We start from the raw sequence: 20791 nt of genomic DNA on the forward strand, positions 1-20791 counted from the left end.
CCCAGCCTCCTAGCCCATAGCTTCCCTCACGTACCTCCCAACAGCCCAGGGACCTTCATTTCCTTCCTGGGCCCCAACGGAAGTGTCTGGCTGAGCTAGGGGGTGAACGATGGGGGACGTCTGCATCCCTTGCTTTTATTCTACAAAAATCAGGACACTCAGCGAAGGGCCTTTCAGCAAGGGAGGAAGGAAGGGGCTTGTGAGGGAGGGTCTAGATTTACAAACAGCAGAAGCACACATCCTGAGCCCTGGGAGGCAGCCAGATGCCAGAGGAGTTCGCCCAAATGAGCTAGGAGCCTCAAGAAGGTGATGTCCGGGCTCAGGGCTCTAAATTCGGGCTCTAGCTCCCAAGTCCTCAACTTGGAAGGCAGCCGGAATCCACGGGGGTACTGGTCCCGAATCCCAGAGGCCTTAGGTGTTGGGTCTTAAGTCCTTGGGTGGCTGGCTGGGTGGGGCCTGAGGCCCTGAATGCTCTGGATCCTGGGAGGGGTCTGGGCCCAAGATTTGGCCAAGCCTGATGCCTCAAGCAGGAGAGCCGGAACGGGCCCTCAGGGGACAGGACCTGGACCTCAAGGGGCGGGACCAGACCGCCAGGAGGCGGAGCCTTGTCGTGAGGGGCGTGGCTTGCACCGTCAGGCTTCTCCACGGAGGAGCTGGTCCTCTGGGAACCGAACGTGAACTTCGAGGGGCGTGGTTTCTGCCCTCAGGATCTTGGGGGCGGGGCCTGGGCCCTCGGGGGCGGGGCCTGGGCCTCTCCGGGCGGGGCTTGGGCCCCCGGAGTTCCGCAGGGAAGCGCCAGCGCTCAGGCCCGCGGAGGCAGCGGCTCCACGTTGAGCCAGATGCCGTTCTCCGTGCGCAGGATGAGCTCGGGCTTCCGCCGCACCTTGCGCGTTCGGTCCACGCTCAGGCGGAAGCGCAGCAGCGTCAGCGCCACGGCCACGCGCATCTCAGCCATGGCAAAGCTCTGTCCGATGCAGTTCCTAGAGGAAGGGGCACCGGGGTGGGGCTCAGCTCAGCGGCTGTGTTAGCCAGGAAGGGGGGAGTCCCGGGGTAAATGACCTCCCCCTCTGAGCCTCAGTTCCCTCCTCTGTAAAATGGGGGCAGCGGCATCAGAGTCGTTGGGAGCATATGAGCCCAGAACTCAGGGCCTGGCACACAGTAGTTGCTCAATACCCAGGGATACTATCACAGAGTCTGATTAGGGGACATCCTGGTACACTGAAAGCATGAAGAGGGTGCCGGGTTGGCAGAAAGCACATCTGGGTGGGAGGTGGTCTCTGCTCCTGATCGGCACATCCCTGACCTTCCACTGGCCTCGGTGACCCTCCTATGCTTGGCTTGGACTGAGGGAAAAAGAAGAGTTACCTGGGTCCTGCGGAGAATGGCACGTAGGCCAGTGGGGAGCGCTGCTGTGGGTTGTCCGGGTCAAAGCGATAGGGGTTGTACACCTAGGCAGGATTAGCCTGGGGGTGAGTCTGGGGGCCTGGCCCAGTCATCACAGCTTGGCCCCCATCCTTCGGCTGGACAGAGAGAACCTCACTACAATCCAGCCACACCCTCTTCTTTCTGTTGTTCAAGCATGCCAGGCTCATTACAACCACCGGGCCTTTGCACTTCTTGTCTCCTCTGCCTGGAACAGGCTTCTCCCTGCTCTTCACACTTTTCAGGTCTCAGCTCAAATATCTCTTCCTCCCCAACGCCTTTCTTCACCACTTGAGCTAAAGTGCCCCCCACCCCACTCCAGTTTTTATTTCCTCTGTGCATGTATCAATAACAACAATGATAGTTTTTGCTTATTTTCTTCCCCTGAACTTAAACCATGAGCTCCATGAGGGCAAAGGCAGTAACTTCCTCTGTCCTCAGTGCCCAGCACAGAGGCTGGCACACAGGAGGTGTTCAATAAATATTTGTGGACCTAATGAATCAACAGTGAGTGAATGGATGGGGGAGGGGCACTCAAGCTCCCTACCCAGCCAGGCCATCTGGGTCCCTGGGGAGCAGAGTAGGGAGGCCTCACCACCCCAGGACCACCCCTTCTGAGGAGGAAGAAGCTGAGGGAATGGAGAATTGAGGCAGGGGCTCACCTTGGAGTCAGGCCACACGGTGGGGTTGTGGTGGGTCCCATAGATGCTGACCAGGCAGATAATTCCTGTGGGGAGGGTGGGGTCAGTGGGGCCATTGGAGCTGAGGGGAACCAGGGCCTTCTCTGAAGACCTCCTCCTTCCCTGCTCTTCCTGGAGCCATGCTGTTCCCATGAGCCATCTGCTACTCTTTCCTGCCCATCCTTCTCTGAAAAATTCTGCTGCTGTGTCCACTCCGCTGCTGCTCCCTAAAGGGTTCCCGTCACCTTTCTAGCTGCCATGCTGGCCACACAGGGATCTTTCTCACTCACATATCTGACATTGTTCCTCCTCAGCTCAAATACCTCCCTGGGCTCCCTACTATCCTGAAGATCAAGTTCAAATGCCTCAACCTAGCATTCAAGGTCTTTCACTACCTGCACCCTGAGACTCTGCTCCATAAATATGCTCTCTCTTTCACTTTCAACCTCCAAGCCTCATCGCTCATGTTGCCTCTTCTAAGCAGCCCTCCCTGCATTTCACCCCAGATGAAGTCATTGCTCCTTATTTTGGGCTGTTCCAGCCCCTGTTCCTCCCTTTAGCCCATCCTTAACCCCATGTGACTGGGATGTCTGTGCCCTGCTGTGTCTCCCTCAGACTGGGTGGTACTCAAGGCCTGGGTCTGGGAACGAGGCCTCTCTAGATCTCCGGCATCACTTGGGCTTAGTCTCCAAGGGGTATCTGGCAACTGAATGAAACCGTCCCTCCCCTACCTGCACCCTCCTGGGGCCCATGCTGCCACAGCCACTCTTGCCTTTCCACCTGAACTCACCCATCTCTGTCTACCCCCTACACAGCTGGGTCTCCTCCCTCCTCCCAGAAGCAAGAGCCTCACAGAGAGTTGCCCCATCTACAAGGAGGGTGCACCTGGGGCAGGCATGACCAGGCCCCCCTAGGCAGCAGAGCAGCCCAGCGGCCGGGTGGACATCATGGGCACCTTTGGGGATGATGCGCCCATCTGGAAGCTTGATGTCCTCCGTGCAGCGGCGGGAGACCAAGGTCACTGGCGGGAACTGGCGTAGGCTTTCCTTGATGCACATGGTGGTGAAGGGCAGCTGAGTCAGGTCGTCCCTGGGAAGCATGGAACATGGAATGGTGGGTGACTTGGGGCCAGGCCACAGCAACAAACAACCCCTTCCCCAAACACACGCACAAACACACACATGCCCATGCACATGCACATGCATTCAGAAGCAACCAGACAGGAAACCAGTCCAGGATCTCAGACTTGCCCCAACTTCCCGCATTTGTAGTTGGGGCATGCTCATATCACTAATCCTCAGCGTGCAAAATATCTGACCCGCAACCAATCAGAGCAGCACCAGCAGGCTTCTGCACGCCCAGCATTAACCCTTTAACTGATGAATAATGTCAGAGGACAGCTGGGAGGGGTGCCAGGATAGGCAGGGGGGCCCGGGGCCGCAGCAGTTTACCTGCCTGTATGGATCAATTTCAGTATTTAAAAACCCATACATCCTCTCCTTATGCTATTATTAACTTTGTTCCATTGGACTCCAGGGCTCCAAATTGGATGAATTATAACCCTTGGTCCATGATCTGGATCATTTTCTTTCTCTTTCAAAGAAATTTTATGTTGCTACCTTAAAGGGCAAACAGCATGCCTGGGATAAAAGTACCCATAACATAGACACCACTGGGAAAACAGAAGAGTTATTAAATTCTAGCTAGTCCTCAGAAACTGAGCCATCTTATCCCTTCATTAAAAAGGCAGATTCAGGGGACGCCTGGGTAGCTCAGTTGGTTAAGCATCTGCCTTCAGCTCACGTCATGATCCCAGGGTCCTGGGATCCAATCCCTCATCGGGCTCCTTGCTCAGCAGGGAGCCTGCTTCTCCCTCTGCCTGCCCCTCCCCTTGCTTTTGCTCTCTCTTTCTCTGATAAATAAATAAAATCTTTTTAAAAAGGCAGGGGGGCAGATTCGCAAGGAGTTCAAGATACAACAGCATCCAACTGAGAGTGTCTTTCTAATATCAAAATCTAAAAGGTGGACACTGAACAGAAAAGAGTTTTCTTTCTCAGTGTTGGATGCTATGTATTCCTGTGTTTCCTTTGAGACACCCAGAATCAGCTCTACATGGCACGTATCTAACGTAAATTGGATTATTTTTCCCAATTCTTCACTCCCCCCCCACCCCACACCTGTGTTTGAATTATACACCCCGTGCGCTCTGTATGCGATTCTGCAGTGTCTTCTGCTCAGGTGAGTGGAATGTATGTCCTGTCCCATTCATGCTGGACTTGGCCCTGTGACTTGCTTTAGCTAAATGGAATGTTACAATGCAAGTAGAGGTTTTAAACTGTGGCTCTTTGTGCTTTGGGAATCTGCCTTGAGAAGAATGTGCCCAGGGTAGCTGCTGGTTCAAGGAGAATGAGGAGACATGTGGAACAGACCTGAACCCACACATCTGTTTGGATGCCACCCCATTCAACAACACCCTGCAGGAGCAAGAGTAATATACAGGCAAGAGCAAGAAATGTGTGCAGACCAGAGCAAGAAATAAATGCGAGCTCTAGACTCAACCTGCTGCTACCATCCCCCTGACCCCAAACCGACCACTCCAGCTCTTCCAGCTCCCGGCCTTTCATGACTTCCTGGATCTCTTCCCGGCACTTCTCCTGGTACTCTGGATACTTGGCCAAGTTGAAGAGCACCCACGAGAGCCCACTGGATGTTGTGTCGTGACCTGGAGGCAGAGGAGGAGTTCAAATAGAGGCTGCCTGAAGACAGCGAAGATGCAATTTTCAGACAACGGGGCCCCGCCTGGCCTCTCCCAGCCTCACCCCACGTCCTCACCTTCAAACATAAAGGTGTCCGCCTCAGCTCGGATGTCCTCATCGGACAGTTCCTTCCCATCTTCATCCTGGGATGAGCCGGAGAGGACACTCAGCCCACTTCATCCCACCCTCCACATCCCAAGGCTCCTCTGAAGTCAAGGTATCAGCCCCTCTCTCAAGCCACGCTGTAGGGGGAAGGATTCCAGGCAGACAGAGGTATGTAGCTTGTCTAAGAAAGATGGAAAGCGGGGTGCCTGGGGGGCTCAGATGGTTAAGTGTCTGCCTTCGGCTCAGGTCATGATCCCAGGTCCTGGGATCGAGCCCCGCATCGGGCTCCCTGCTCAGCTAGGAACCTGCTTCTCCCTCTCCCTCTGCCTCTCTCCCTGCTCATGCTCTCTCTCTCTCTCTCTGTATCTCTGTGTCTCAAATGAATAAATAAAATCTTTAAAAAAAAAAAAAGAAAGAAAGAAAGAAAGATGGAAAGTGGGAGGGAGAGTGAAAGGCGAAGGGAAGAAGGGAGTTTGTGTTTCTTGAGCAGCTGCTAACACCAGAGAGCCTGCTGGATGCCCAGCCACGATCTGCAATCACACCTCCTGACCATCATGTCATAAATGGGGAAACTGAGGCTCGGAGGGGAGAGTCAGATGCCTAAGGTCAAGCATCCACTAAGCTGCAGGGCCAGAACTGGAACGTGGGACTGTCTGAATCCAGAACCCAAGCACTGCTCAGAAATTCCACAGAAGCAATGTCTGCAACTGCCACATTTCTTCAAAGTCTTGTTATTTCATCATCATAAGTCTGGTGGGCAACATTGCGCCCCCGCCCCCGCCTCCAGAACGCATATGGTGAAGTCCTAACACCCCAGGAACTCAGAATGTGACCGTATTTGGAGACAGGGCCTTTAGAGAGGTAATTCAATTATAATGAGGTCCTTAGGGTGGGCCCTAGCCCCACATGACTGGTGTCCTTAGAAGAAGAGGAAATTTACACAGAGTCACAAGCAGAGGGAAGACAATGTGAAGACACGTGAGAAGGCACCATCTACAAGCCAGGGAGAGAGGCCTCAGAAGAAGCCGACCCGGTCAACACCCTGACCTCAGACTTCCAGTCTCCAGAACCTTGAGAAAATTAATTTGTGGTTTAACTCCCCCAGTCTGTAGCACTTTGTTATGGCAACCCTAGCAAACTAAAACAGTAAGTCTTACGCGTGCTGCACCTGCCTGCATCCCAGATCTATGTTACTTTGCACCTTGATCATTTTACATCATCGGTGCAATTCGCGAGGAGGCCGACCAGGGCCGGGCTCCACCCTCCAGGGCCCAGCCTCACCCGCGCCAGGAGCAGCACATCGATGAAGTCCAAGGTCTTGCCCTGCTTGCCCTTCAGCCAGGCCTCAGCCCCCTGCTGGCGGAGTGCCCGCCGCCGCTCCTGGATGACCTCCGTGGTGAAGCGGTGCACGGTGTCACAGGCCTGCCGGAATCGCCGCCCATCTGCCGTGAGGTGGTAGATGAAGTCTATGTGGTGATGCAGGCGATACTGACGCCTGACCACCAGGGCACTCAGCTCAATGATGGCCGAGATGTAATCGCTCATCTTCCTGTGGGGGAAGGGAGGGAAAAATGAAACAAGACGAAACCAGAGAGGGAGACAAACTATAAGAGACTCTTTTTTTTTTTTTAAGATTTTATTTATTTATTTGAGAGAGAGAATGAGATAGAGCATGAAAGGGTCAGAGGGAGAAGCAGACTCCCCGCGGAGCAGGGAGCCCGATGCGGGACTCGATGCGGGACTCCAGGATCATGACCTGAGCCGAAGGCAGTTGCTCAACCGACTGAGCCACCCAGGCGCCCTATAAGAGACTCTTAATCTCAGGAAACAAACTGAGGCTTGCTGGAGTGGAGGGGCGTGGGCGGGATGGGGTGGCTGGGTGATGGACATTGGGGAGGGTATGTGCTATGGTGAGTGATGTGAATTGTGTAAGACTGATGAATCACAGACCTGTACCCCTGAAACAAATAATACATTATATGTTAAATAAATAAATAAAATAAAATAGGCCCAAAGGATTAAGACTTCCAAATAGACATAGCATCACTAAGACTAAATGCCTACAAGCCACAGAGTGGGAGAACTCCTATTCCTGATGGCGAACTTGTATCTAAAATATAGAAAGAGCTCTTAAAATGCAATAAGAGACAAATAACACAATTTAAAAATGGGCAGAGCATATGAATAGACATTTCTCCAAAGAAGATATACAAATGGCCAAACAGCACATGAAAAGATACTTAACAGCACTAGTCGCTAGGGAAATGCAAATCAAAACCACAATGAGATGCCGCTTCACCCTAACTAAGAATGGCTAGAACCAAAAAGACAGATAATTGCAAGTGTTTAAAAAAATAATAACAAGTGTTGGTAAGGGTGTGGACAAATCGGAGCCCTCACACACTCTGTATTATAGAAATATAAAATGGCACATCTACTTTGGGGAAAATGTCTAGCAGTTCCTCAAAATCTAAACAAAGATTATCACATAACCCAGCAATTCCACTCCTAGGTACAGACTTAAAAAATCAAAAACATCTGTTCACACAAACATTCATACACCAATGTTTACATAATAGACAAAAAGTGGAAACAACCCAAATGTCCATCAGTAGATGAATGAATAAACAAAATGTGGTATTATGTGGTAAATGGAATATTATTCAGCAACCTAAACAATGAAATATTGACACAGGCCACAGCATGGATGAATCTTGAAAACATGCTGACCAAACAAAACCAGACACAGAAGTCTGTATCATTCCATCAGTATGAAATTTCCATAATAGACAAATCTATGGCAGCAGAAGGAAGGTTCGCGATTGCTTACACCGGGAGAAGTGGGAAGTGGGGGTGAGTGCTAAAATGTACAGGGCTTATCTTTGGTGAAAATATTTTAAAACTGATTATGGTGATGGTCGCACAACTATGTGAATATACTAGAAACCATTGGATTGTATATTTTAAATGGGTGAATCATACGGTATGTGAATTACATCTCAGTAAAACTCTTATTGAAAAAAAAACATACAATGGGAGGGATGGGGTGGCTGGGTGATAGACATTGGGGAGGGTGTGTGCTTGGTGAGCGCTGTGAAGTGTGCAAGACTGTTGAATCACAGATCTGTACCTCTGAAGAAAATAATACATTATATGTTAAAAAAAAAAGAAGAAGAAGATAGCAGGAGGGGAAGAATGAAGCGGGGGAAATAAGATGGGGAGACGAACCATGAGAGACGATGGACTCTGAAAAACAAACTGAGGGTTCTAGAGGGGAGGGGTTGGGGGGATGGGTTAGCCTGGTGATGGGTATTGAGAAGGGCACGTTCTGCATGGAGCACTGGGTGTTATGCACAAACAATGAATCATGGAACACTACATCAAAAACTAATGATGTAATGTATGGGGATTAACATAACATAATAAAAAAATGCTTTTATTAAAAACAAACAAACAAACAAATAAAGGGGTGCCTGGGTGGCACAGTTGGTTAAGTATCTGACTCTTGGTTTTGGCTCAGGTCCTGATCTCAGGGTCATGAGAGCAAGCCCTGCATCAGGTCCCACACTCAGTATGGAGTCTGCTTAAGATTCTCTCTCCCTCTTCCTCTGCCCCTCCATCCCCTCTACCCCCCCTACCCTGTGCTTGCTCTCGCACTCTCTCTCTCAAATAAATAAATACATCTTAAAAAAAAAAAATGAAATAATCACTGGGACAGGTGTGCAAGGGGCTGTCCTTGGTCCTGAAGTATGCTTGTTTTCATACACTTGTCACAGTCTGTCATTTCTTGTTTCTTTATTTGTGCATGGTTACTGCCTTTCTTCCCACCAACACGTAAATTCCAGAGGAGCAAGACCTTGACTATTTTGTTGACCACTGTATTCATAGTGCCTAGTCCAAGAGTGGTGCATAGTAGGCACTCAGTAAATATTTCCACATTAATTAATTAACTAATCAATCACAAAGGCCATCTCCACCTTACCCAACTGAAGCATAACCCTACAAAGCCCAGAGTAACAAAGTCAGCAGCTTATTATTAATGACCTACTATGTGCTACAAACTTGCTATTTATGATGTCTCTTATTCGATATATACCCACTTAGACTATAAATTCCAAGGTACTAAGTTCTGTCGCTCATCACCATATTCCCAGTAGCTAACATAGTATCAGGCACATAGTAGGAACACAACAAATATCTGATGAATGAATGAATGAACCAGGACAATGGTTATCTTATTCATTCATTCAACAAATATTCATTGAGCACCTACTGTGTGCCAGGGCACTGTGGCATCATTTTATTCTTTTTTTAAGCACAAAGTGTTATTTATTTAGAGTAGGAGCATGGGGGAGGGGCATAGGGAGAGGGACAGAGAGAATCTCAAGCAGGCTCTGCAAGCACAGAGCCCAACATGGGGCTTGATCCCACAGCCCTGTATTCATGACTCAGGCGAAAATCAAGAGTCAGAAGCTTAACCGACCTAGCCACCCAAGCGCCCTGACATCATTTTATTCTTAAAACATCTCTCAGAGGGTTAAGGACTGTCATCCTTGTTTTACAAAAAAGGACACTGAGGCTCAGAAAATGGGGAGACACTTTCCAAAGGCCAAACTACTCTTCATGGAGCAATGAGGGAAACTACCTTTTATCAAGCACCTACTATATGCAAAACCATCAACTTACATTATCTCAATACTCACATCATGGCTATGGGGAAGGAACTGGGGTTCCATATTTGGAGAAGGAGATATGCTCAGAGAGGTGATGTCAGTTTTCAGAAACACACAGCCCATCAGTGGCAGAGTACCAATAGCCCCAGGATGCCTAACACCTGAGAGTTTCCTTTCTTCTCCCACCACCTTGCCCTAGAGCAATGGCCTCTATCTTCCCCAGGGAGGCCACACTCACTCCTGGCAGTTGCTGTTGTGGCTGAAGACACATTTCTGAAGACTGTCCAGGGTCATGAGGCTGACATGCTCAAACATGTCAAGGGAGACCACTGAGCCCTGTGCCAGGCGCCGCCATTTACCCTGGAAGAGAAAGAGACACATGGCAAATTGACATGGACACCGCAGACTTTAAGCCAGGCTGCCAATGACCTAGCTGCCTGCTTACCATAAGCCCACTTTATAGGGTAAAGGAAGTGAAGCTTCCTGACATCACCCAGCTTACCCATGAGTCGGAGCCTGGACCAGTCTCACTCCCAGGACACCCTCTTCCCAAGAAACCTTGCGACTCACATGCATGATGTCAGTGCACTGGTTGAAGATCTTCATGTAGGGCTTCAGGATGTCGAAGTGGAAGGCAGGTGTCAGCAGGCGGCGGTGGCGGCTCCATTTGTCACCTTTGCTCAGCAGCAGCCCATCTCCTGGGCCCAGAAGACTGAGATTAGGGGCCTCTCCTATTACTCTGAAACCCTACAAGAAACCCCACTCCTCTTCCCCAAAGCCCCAGCCCACTCACCCACTCCCACACTCACCTAGCCAAGGTTTCAGGAAACCATAGAAAAGGTCATCCTTGGGGGCGATGGCAGCTATGGAGAGAGAAGAGTTGGTGGTGACTCAAAACAGAGTTCTGACCCTTGACCTCTGCTTATGACCCCCTTGGGCCTCCTCTCTGAGCTCTGACCTCCACCTCACCCCTCCAGTTCCTCCTCTATACCTGCCCCAGAAAGATCCTTATAACATGCTGATCTGAACATGAGCCTCCCCTGCTCAGACACCTCCCATGGCTCCCTATCACTCTGGTAAGAAAGTTCAAGCTCAGGCTAGCACTGAAGGCCCTGCCCCATCTTGCCCCTGTACGTCTCTCCCACCTCACCCATCAACATACACCAAATAACCCCACATGCTGGCCCTCCATCCAAACCTGTGCTCTCCATCCAGGATGGCCCTCTTCACCCTAATCACTCTTCTTTTCTGCCAACTCAGGCCATCTGAATTACACCTCCTGTGCTCTCCGTCTCCAGTCTGCCCTGCACTCTGGTCCCAGGAGGTCTTATCAGATGTTAGATCTGACCATGTCCCTTCCTACTCACACCCATTAGCTGCAACAACAGCTGCTCAGACCATTTTCAAAGTCTTGAATCATCTACCCCAGTCCAGACCTCTCTCAAAACATCTCCATCCTCCATTCTCTACATGCTCAATCTTCTAACATCACAGAATTTTCTCATCTCCTTGAAAAAGTCACATTCTCTCTCTGCTCCAGGTCTTTCTACCACATGCCCTCTCTGCCTCAAACACTCCCCCTCATCCTTCTCTGCTTGGATGCTATCCCTCCTCCACCAGTCCCTCTAGGCTGTATCCATCCAGTTACAGGCCCCTTGAGAGGAGGGACCACATTGATCACTGATAATGTGGTTTTTAGAGAGGGAGAGAGGAAGGAGGACCAGAGGGAGAGGGAGAGACAATCTTTTTTTTAACGATTTTTGTATTTGGGAGAGAGAGAGCAGGGGAGAAGCAGAGGAAGAGGGACAAGTGGACTCCACACTGAGCACAGAGCCCAACACAGGGCTTGATCCCACAACCCTGAGATCATGACCTGAGCTAAAGTCAAGAGTCGGACAATCAACCAACTGAGCCACCCAGGCGCCCTGGGAGAGAAATCTTAAGCAGGCTCCATGCCCAGCACAGAGCCCAACGTGGGGCTCGATCTCACAACCCTGAGATCATGACCTGAGCTGAAATCAAGAATCAAATGCTTAACCAACTGAGCCACCCAGGCACTCCTAGTGTTAAATAACTTTTTTATTGAATGAACCAACCAAAGGATGAATGAATGCAAAAATGGATTGGTGGATAGATGGATGGGTGAGTGAGTGAATTCCCTTTCTGTGTTGAGCAGACTTGGGACAGAATGGACAGGGGCCCAGAAAGGAAGTACCTGAAACTCAAGTGATGTCACTTTTATCTGAGATGTGACTCAGCCACCTACACACACAGTAGCTAGGAATTGCCCAATTGTGCACACAGTCATCTGTCCACTCATCCTCCCATTCAGAACATCTCTTCTACCATCTTCCTTTACCCAACCCATGCTGGGCAATGCTGGGGACCAGAGATGGCTCAGCTCCACACCCTGCCTGGAGGAGCTCCAGGTGGGGTGAGAAAGGGAAGCAGAGGCACGCCATACAATTATCTAGAAGATAGAAGGTATGCCAGAAGCAAAGGGAGGCACAGAAAAAGGGCTGCTGGAAGTCAAGGCAGGCTTCCAGGAAGAGGCAGCATTGGAGAAGAAGGTAGAATTCTGGTCACTCCTTTACTCTCTGGGATCTGGACTCCAGCCTAGGCCCTTTGAAGGTCTTTCTGATATACAGACCTGTTCAATGGCTGTCCTATTTAAACACCTCCCATCATTCCTTAACGCCCCCAGGGTAAAACACAAGCTCATTTGCTTTGCACATAGGTGCTCTGAGTCTACCTCCTGTCTCATCGCCTACTCCTCCCCACACATCATCTTCCCTCCGGACACCCCAAGTCACCTGAACTCCCCTGGTACTTTCACACATCTGCACCTTTGTCCTGGTAGAATGCTCCACCTAAGACTCAGTCTGGCAAACTCCAAACATCCTTCAAGGCCCAGCTTCACCGACACCTCCTCCAGGAAGTCTCCCCAGCTGAACCCTTGTTCTCCCATCCTCAGGTCCTTACTCCACTTCAACTCTGATCACTTGATTCCAGGAGAGTCTGTGTCCAGGCTGCCTTTCCCATTTTAAGTGTCCCCTTCAGTAAAAAGGGGATGGTAACATCTACCCTGGATGAGGTCATATAAGAAAAGGCCCTACCCAGTGCCCAGCAGGAAAGTCCATATCACTGTGGTTGAGTCCATATCACTAGGTTCAAATCCCAGCCCTACCACTAACTCCATGTGTAAACCTGGGCACGTTAGCCCTCTGTCCCTCCACTTCCTCATCTGCCACAGGAGAAACAGAACAACCCTGCCTGCCTCGTAGCATCCCTACAAAAACTCAATGAGCTAATATGTTCCTGGCACATGGCAGGTGCTCATTAAATATTTGTACACACAAATGAATAATTAACCAACTGCTGGCTATTTTTATAACTATGACTATAATTATTGGTCACTGATGTCAAGAACTTGTGAGATGAATATCTGCGTCTCCAGCCCCCAGCAAGCCCCTACTGGTGAAAAATAAATGCCTAGCCATCGTGGAAAGCAGTTTGGTGGTTCCTTAAAAAGTTAAAGGTAGAATTCCCATATGGCCCTGCATTTCTACTCCTCAGTATCTACCCAGGAGAGATGAAAACATACATGCATGTTCATAGCATCATTTGTAATAGCCCAAAGGTAGAAACAACCCAAATAACTGTCAGTGGAGGAGTGGATAAACAAATGTGGTATATCCATATATCCAGACAATGGAATATTACTCAGCCTTAAAAAGGAATAAAGACCTGGTCATCGCTACTCTGTGGATGAACCTCAGAAACGTTTTGCTGAGTGAAAGAAGTCAGTCGCAAAAGACCACATTGTGTATAATTCCTTTCCTATGATATATCCAGGACAGGCAAAGCCATAGAGATAGAAAGGAGATTGGGGGGATGTACCAGGAGATGGGGGGAGAGGAGAATGGGAAGTAATTACTTAATGGGTTCAGGCTGTTTTATGGAGCTATGAATAAGTTTGAAACGAGAGAGAGCCGAGGGTTGCACAACATTGGGAACACTCGAAATACCTTACGGTTTAAAACTGTGTACTTTAAAATGGCTAATTATATGTTACGTGAATTTCAACCCCACACAAAATGAATGTAGAAAGACAAGCTATAATTACATGCCTATATATCACGTTTCATACTCCATAAATCATTTTCACCTCCTTTCACCCATTAATCCTCTCTATCCCAATTGCCCAATATAAGATGGAGAAACAGAGGTCCAAGAGGAGCCGTGCCTTTCTCAGGCTCCATGGGCTGTGTGTGTTTGGGCCCCGAGCAGCGAGTTCCCCAGGTGTGGCCCTGTGGAGGCCCCAGTGGGGAATGTGATCCACAGCTTGGGGCCAGGCTTGTCTGTCCTGACTCACAGCCCCACCCTCCCAACTAGAGCCCCCCATCTGACTCCTCCAGCAGGGGAGGTAGTGGATGTCCTGCCCGACCTGAGGGAAGGGAGGGGAGAGGAGAGGAGGGGCAGAGGCCTGAGCATCTACTATGCGCTGAGGCCACACTGGGGGCTTCACTCCCTATTCTACTTGGGGTCTCACAACCACGGAGGACAGTACTCAGGAAACTGGGACTCTTAGGAGTAGGGGGGAAGTAGGAGGAGTTAGGAGAGAATGAGGAGAAGGGGAAAGAAAAACAGCATATGAAAAAGGCAGGAGAGAACAAACCCTCATGAGCACCTACCCACATCATCTGGAGCCTTCACAACCACCCCATTTTCCAGAGCAGAAACTGAGGCCCTGTGAGGTTAGATGAATTTCTCGGTCACACAGCAAGTATGGCTCCAGCCAGGATCAGAGCCCAGCCTGCCTAAGTCCTAGCCCAGGACCCTTCCCACAACTTGGTGCCCATCCCTTGGAAAAGTCACCCTTCCCAGGGTCTAGGTCCCCCTTTGTGCAGTGGCGTGGGCATCCCCTCACAAATGCAGTAATGGTGGGGAGAGCATAGCTGGGAAGGGAAGAATGGGAGCCCTTCCTCTTTCATGGCTCCAGGGTGGCAGCCTTGATGGTGGTCTCTAGACATGGGTTTGCAGAGGCCCAAGCTGGGGCCAGAGATCTAAAATTCCTGGAGCTCTTTCATTCCTCCCTCCTCTCTCAAATGCCCCTGATGTCTCTGGAGGTGCCCAGTTACATGCAAGGCCACACTGCAGATCCAGACTCCTATGAGGGGGACAGGGCTGAATGCAGACACACTCAGCCTTAGAGGGTTAGGACTGAGAATGGAAAAGCCCAGAGGAGAAAGCTATGATCCATCTGGAGGGTCACCCCCAGGTCTTCCTGGAGAAGGGGTCATTGGATCTGGGTGTTGAAGGTTGAACAAGAGCTTGCCAAGCACACCTGGGAGTCCTACACCTTGGGAGAGGTGTGGACTGTAGAAGGGAGAACCAATCCTTCCGCATCTCTTCTTCCACCAACCAGGGGCAGCCCAGGTGAAGCTGGAAGAGCTGCAGTGGGAACGTCAGAAGGCAAATAATGGGCTGCCATGGCTTAGAATTAATCAGCAACCACTTAACAAAATCTTGGGCCAACAATTGTCTATCCAAACATGTTTGGATCTGACTTCCAGATGGGTAGACATCCTCTCAAATTTCCCAGGACTCTTAGATATTGTCCACCTTTTCCCATGCTATTCCCACTACCTGTATTACTGTGGCTGCTTTGGTGAACTCCTATTCATCCTTCAAATCCCTACTCAAATGGCCCTTCCCCTGGATAGCCTACGTGCCTAGAAGCCCAGGTGAGCTCTGAGAGTTAAGGGGTTACCCATCATTCGAAGGCCCAGCCCACGTACCTGAGGCACCCACTAGGGGCTTGATGTAGTCAGGGTGCACCAAAACCAACAGTGGCAGGATGGGTCCAATCCACACCAGAATCACATGGTGCATGTTGTCCAGCACCTTCTTCTCATCTTGGAGGCCCGTCTCATTTGGAAGATACTGCAGGAGGTGGTAGGGAAAGATAGTGAGGAGGAGCCCAGCCCCACCTTCCCCAACCTTTCCCTCCCGCCACCTCCCCCGTCCTCCAAACGAGCCCAGGAGAGCTGTAGGATTGGCTGTATGAGGGTTGCACCTTGGTGAGCCTCCATTCCCTCATCTGAGAAGTGGGGAAGAATCGACTCTCTGCTTGAGGGTGGTTGAGAAAATTCATGAATGAACAAAACAAGAGAGCCCAGCACAAGGGCCTGACACACAGCCGGTGTTCAAGAAATAAAAAACGGGGGGCGCCTGGGTGGCTCAGTGGTTCAGCGTCTGCCTTCAGCGCAGGTCATGATCCCGGGGTCCTGGGATCGAGCCCCGCATCGGGCTCCCTGCTCGGCGGGAAGCCTGCTTCTCCCTCTCCCACTCCCCCTGCTTGTGTTCCCTCTCTCACTGTGTCTCTCTCTCTGTCAAATAAATAAAATCTTAAAAAAAAGAAAAAAAGAAAAAGAAATTAAAAACCGTAACAGTCAGCACAATCATGATTGGCATTTATTGAGTACTTGCTCTGTCAGGAATAAACTACTCGTATTGTCACTTTTAACACGTACATGGGCTTGCAGTCTTAGGCACTGCTGGGGGCATTTTTCATATACTCATACCTTCAACCCACACAACTATTCTGTGACATCGTTGCTCCTATTTTCCCCATTTTACTTTGCTCAGAAAGGTCAAATGACTTGTCTGAAGCTACAGGTGAATAAGTGATTGTCTTGGTTTGGGCTTCCCCAGAAGCAGGTCTTGAGACAAGGGTTCTAGGGCAAGTGGTTCGTTTGAAGGTGGATCCCCAAAAACATGGGCAGGGGACTAAGGAAAGTGAGACAGGGAGGGAAGGCAGCCAGCAAAGGGGGAGTTGCCAAGGGTGTTATGGCCACGGGCAACTCAGTGCTGTCTTCCTGGGGACCTCTGGGGGACACGTGTATCAAAGTCAACCCAGCAGAGGAAGAGTGAGCTGAGGTGTTTATACATCAACTCCTACAGTCCCACAGTCACTGGCTGAGGGTCACACCTGGGGCATTAAGTCTGAAGCTCACAGTGCACAGGGCCAGAGAAAGCCCTAGAATTCTGGTGCTGGCAGCTGGAGGTCAGGCCATCACATCCAGAAATGGGCAAAAGGATCCGGGCAGACACTGGAGTCATCTGCCACAGTGGCAAAGCCAGGATTTGAACACAGGCCACCCAGCTCCAAAATGCCTGCTCTTAACAAACACAAGGCAGAAGTACTTCAGGATCAGAGTTCAAATCTGTTCTCGGCAGCTGTGTGACCTTGGGCAAGTCACTTAACCTCTCTGAGCTCCAAAGATCAAATCCATAATATTGGGAAGATCTATCCCTATTCCACAGCCTGTGAGAATTAAGGGAGAGGGACCTAACCCCTTGCCTGGCCAATTGCAAGGCCCAGCAACTGCCGATCAAATGAATAAATGAATGAGTGAACAAGCCAATAAATGACTTCTTTCTGGCTCCTGTGTCTCCTTCTCAGTCAGGTTCAGCCCTGAGCCTGTCCACACCCAAGAGAAACCATGGCCTCACCCAGAACTCATGGCCCCAGGAGGCATGCTGGGTCCACAGGGTCAAGGTTGGACTTTAGAACCGGCCCTGGCCAACTGTCTGGGACATCAGAGCCTGGCTACTACCTCTAGAACCACCAGTAAAGCCAGATGGCTTCTCAGAGTAAGAGTACTGGATATGCGGAATGACAAATGAGTAGAAGTTCATCTAACTGAGAAGGATATTTAGGGCAGGGGGCACAATTCCAGCAAAGGTCATGGAGGTGGGAAGTCAGAGCCTGGTTATAGGAACAGGAAGTCATTCTGCAGGACTAGACGTGAGTAGGGTGGGAGTTAGAGTCTAAAGGGGCTTGAACACTACCTGAGGAGCTGAGACTTTCTCCAGACAGCAGTGGGGAGCCATGTAAGGTGTGTGAGTAGAGGAGGGATGTGGTTGGTTTCAGGAATCCTCCTGGGGCGAGGATGGGGGATAGACTGGAGGCAGGAGCCCAGGAAGGAGGCTGGACCATGGTCCAGCAGGAGAGGATGAGGCCCAAGCAAAGGTAGGAGGTGAAACGGAGGGAGGAGATTCAGGCACAAACGGGCAAAACTTAGTGAATGCTGGCCCCAGGGGAGTCATTCCTAAAGCCACATAGAATGTTCTTTGAGGGTGCCTGGGTGGCTCAGATGGTTAAGCGTCTGCCTTTGGCTCAGGTCATGATCCCAGGGTCCTGGGATCGAGTCCCATATCAGGCTCCCGGCTCAGCGGGGAGCCTGCTTCTCCCTCTGACCCTCTCCCCTCTCATGCTGTTTCTCTCTCACTCGCTCTCTAAAAAATAAATAAAATCTTAAAAAAAAAAAATTGTTCTTTGAGCTATTGACTGGAAATGTGTCTCCTGTTTCCTTCTTCTGGGATGCTCACTCCAAGTAGAATCCAAAATATTTCTAGAATCCCCTGATACTTCCAGGCTCTGCAGGACCCAGGAGTTGAGCACATCCACCACTGCATGGCAGGCTCAGTGCCAAGCATGCCACAGACATGACTTTAAGAACTTTCAATACAATCTCACAAGGTTATTAGGAACAATCATAATCCCCACATTGCAGATGGGGAAACTGAGGCACGGGTAGGTGAAGTCATTGCTCAAGGTCACATGGCAGGAGAGGGTAAAGATGGGCATCAGGCACACACTGATGACCACTGCCCTTGAACTGCTCTCCGAAGTCCACGTCTGCACTCGGCATAAGGCCTGAACCAGGAAGATCTCCACAACTGTCCCTCAGTTTCCTTTAGGCCTGCAAGGGGGACCAGATGAGTGCCACAGGCAGCTAGGAGCTGGACTGTAGGACCCTAAAAGCCTCAGTGCTCTCAGGAGTCTGGCCTTCTTCTGACCTCTGAAACTCTTTTTTGAAAAAGTGCAGGTTTTGTCATCCAGAAACAAGAGGCAGCAGAGGATACAGAGCTAAGAGCAGGGACTCTGGAGCCAGATGGCCTGGGTTTGAACCCCAACTATGCCACTGGCGAGCTGTGTGACCTAGGGCCAGCTACTTAACCTCTCTGTGCCATAATAGTCTCAGGAGCAAAATGGGGGTAGTCATGGGAACTCCTCCTAGGATTGTCAAGAGGACTGAGTTAATATTTTAAAGCACCTGATCTAATGCTTAGCACCTGTATGTGAAGTAAGAAATGAAAGGCAAGGTACCAGAATGAGAGAGAGGGTGCAAACACAGTGGGGGTGGGGCAGAGCAACAACATCGACAGGAGTCCCCCACCCCCACCCCCACCCCACCCGGGGATCACAGAACCTGACGACTTTCACAGGCACTAGCACCTGTTGCTTCGGCAACAGCCTGAAATTACAGAGAAAACCTTAGAGTCAGCTCTGCCTCATCCCGGCTGTGTGACCTCAGGTCAACTGCTTGCCCTCTCTGAGCCTCAATCACACCCCTATCCTGTAAAATGGGTCTGTTCATGGCTCCAGCCGGATTCCTGGGGGATGGCAGAAGCAGTCAGGCCCATCATCCTTACTGAATACCTGGGACCTGCCTAGCCACACACGCACCATGCCGAGGTGGCCCAGCAGCCAGCTGCGCCGGGGTGGCTGGGGGAAGCAGCTCAGGCGGCGGCAGGTGACGTAGAAGCGCCAGCAGAGCCTCAGGAACTGCATCACCAGGCGGAAGAGGAAGAAGAGCAGGGAGAGGAGGAACCCAGACAGGGCATACATGCGGAACGAGGTCTTCTCCACTCCCAGGAGGTGCAGTAGGTGTTCTGCGATGGGCAGCATCCTGGGAGGACACACGGGATGGGGGGGTCAGTGCACGTAGGAACCACCCTCTGGCCATGTGTGCACCAGACACAGGATGGCCTGTGGAGTCAAGCAGCATGTACCTGGCATACAGTAGGTGCTCAATACACAGGAGTCCTGGACCCCAAGGAAACCCCTCAACCTTCCCCCCAGCAATGACCTTCAGCTGGCTGGCCAGATGGATGCACCAGTGCCCTGTCCACATGCCCTCAGCCTTGACTTTGCAGGGCATCCCTCCTGACTTCTCTGCCCATGCGTGGATGGCCAGAATGTTGGAAAATTTAAACACACACACACATTGAAAGCAGCTCTTAACCAATGACTGATAAATATTGCTGGATAGATACCTTCTCCCCTGGGGTGCCATGACCCTGAGGTGTGGGTTCCACATGCGCCACCAGGCTTCCCCAGTGGGGTTAAACTCCAGCTGCCCACCGTCGAAACTTTTTCTATTAGCTGCCTCCCTTCCCCTGTCTCCCCTCTTTTTCTTCTTTATTTAATTCAGGTGAGATTCACCCAACATAAAACGAACCATTTGAAAGTACAGTTGACCCTTGAACAATGAAGGAGTTAGAGGTGCCAACCCCCCCATGCAGTCAGAATTCCATATATAAGTTTTGACTCCCCAAAATCTTTTTTTTAATTTTTTTATTTTTTTTTAAGATTTTTTTTAATTTTTATTTATTTGAGACAGAGAGAATGAGAGACAGAGAGCATGAGAGGGAGGAGGGTCAGAGGGAGAAACAGACTCCCTGCCGAGCAGGGAGCCCGATGCGGGACTCGATCCCGGGACTCCAGGATCACGACCCGAGCCGAAGGCAGTCGCTCAACCAACTGAGCCACCCAGGCACCCGACTCCCCAAAATCTTAACTACTAATAGCCTACTATTGACTGGAAAGCCTTACTGATAACATAAAGTCAATTAACAAATACTTTGTATGTTATATGTATTATATACTGCATTCTTACAGTAAAGTCAGCTGGAGAAAAGAAAATATTGAAAAAATCTAAGAAAGAGAAAATCCATTTACGGGGCTGCACTGTAAAAATTCTGCATATAAGTGGACCCATGCAGTTCGAACCCATGTTGTTCAAAGGTCAACTGTGTGCAATTCAGTAGCATCTAGCACATCCACGGTGTCGTGCCACCACCACCTCCATCGAGCTCTAAATTTTTTCCTTGCCCCGAAAGGAAATCCCATCCCAATTAGCAGTCATCCCCCACTCCCCTATACCTTTAACCCCTGGCAACCACTAATTTGCTTGCTTGCTTGCTTTCTCTCTCTTTCTTTCAAGTAGGCTCCATGCCCAGCTCAGAGCCCAATGTGGGGCTTGAACTCATGACTCTGAGATCAAGACCTGAACTGAGACCA

General features: G+C 50.3%; 1 protein-coding gene across 1 annotated transcript; it reads right to left on the bottom strand.

Annotated features, from left to right (window-relative positions):
• Window positions 1-802: 802 nt before the first annotated feature.
• LOC118004974 (cytochrome P450 4F22) lies at window positions 803-19526 on the bottom strand. The gene is made up of 12 exons (XM_034996577.1): window positions 19175-19526; window positions 15438-15582; window positions 10446-10499; window positions 10207-10334; window positions 9875-9996; window positions 6245-6512; window positions 4935-5001; window positions 4695-4824; window positions 3058-3191; window positions 2085-2149; window positions 1366-1448; window positions 803-980 (listed from the first exon to the last, which is right to left on the bottom strand). Exons 1-12 carry the CDS (start codon window positions 19394-19396, stop codon window positions 803-805), a joined length of 1596 nt encoding a protein of 531 aa, XP_034852468.1. The 5' UTR covers window positions 19397-19526.
• Window positions 19527-20791: the final 1265 nt, after the last annotated feature.

Source organism: Mirounga leonina, unplaced genomic scaffold (assembly GCF_011800145.1).
Source record: "Mirounga leonina isolate KUSES-001 unplaced genomic scaffold, KU_Mleo_1.0 Mir_94, whole genome shotgun sequence".
NCBI classification, from domain to species: domain Eukaryota; kingdom Metazoa; phylum Chordata; class Mammalia; order Carnivora; family Phocidae; genus Mirounga; species Mirounga leonina.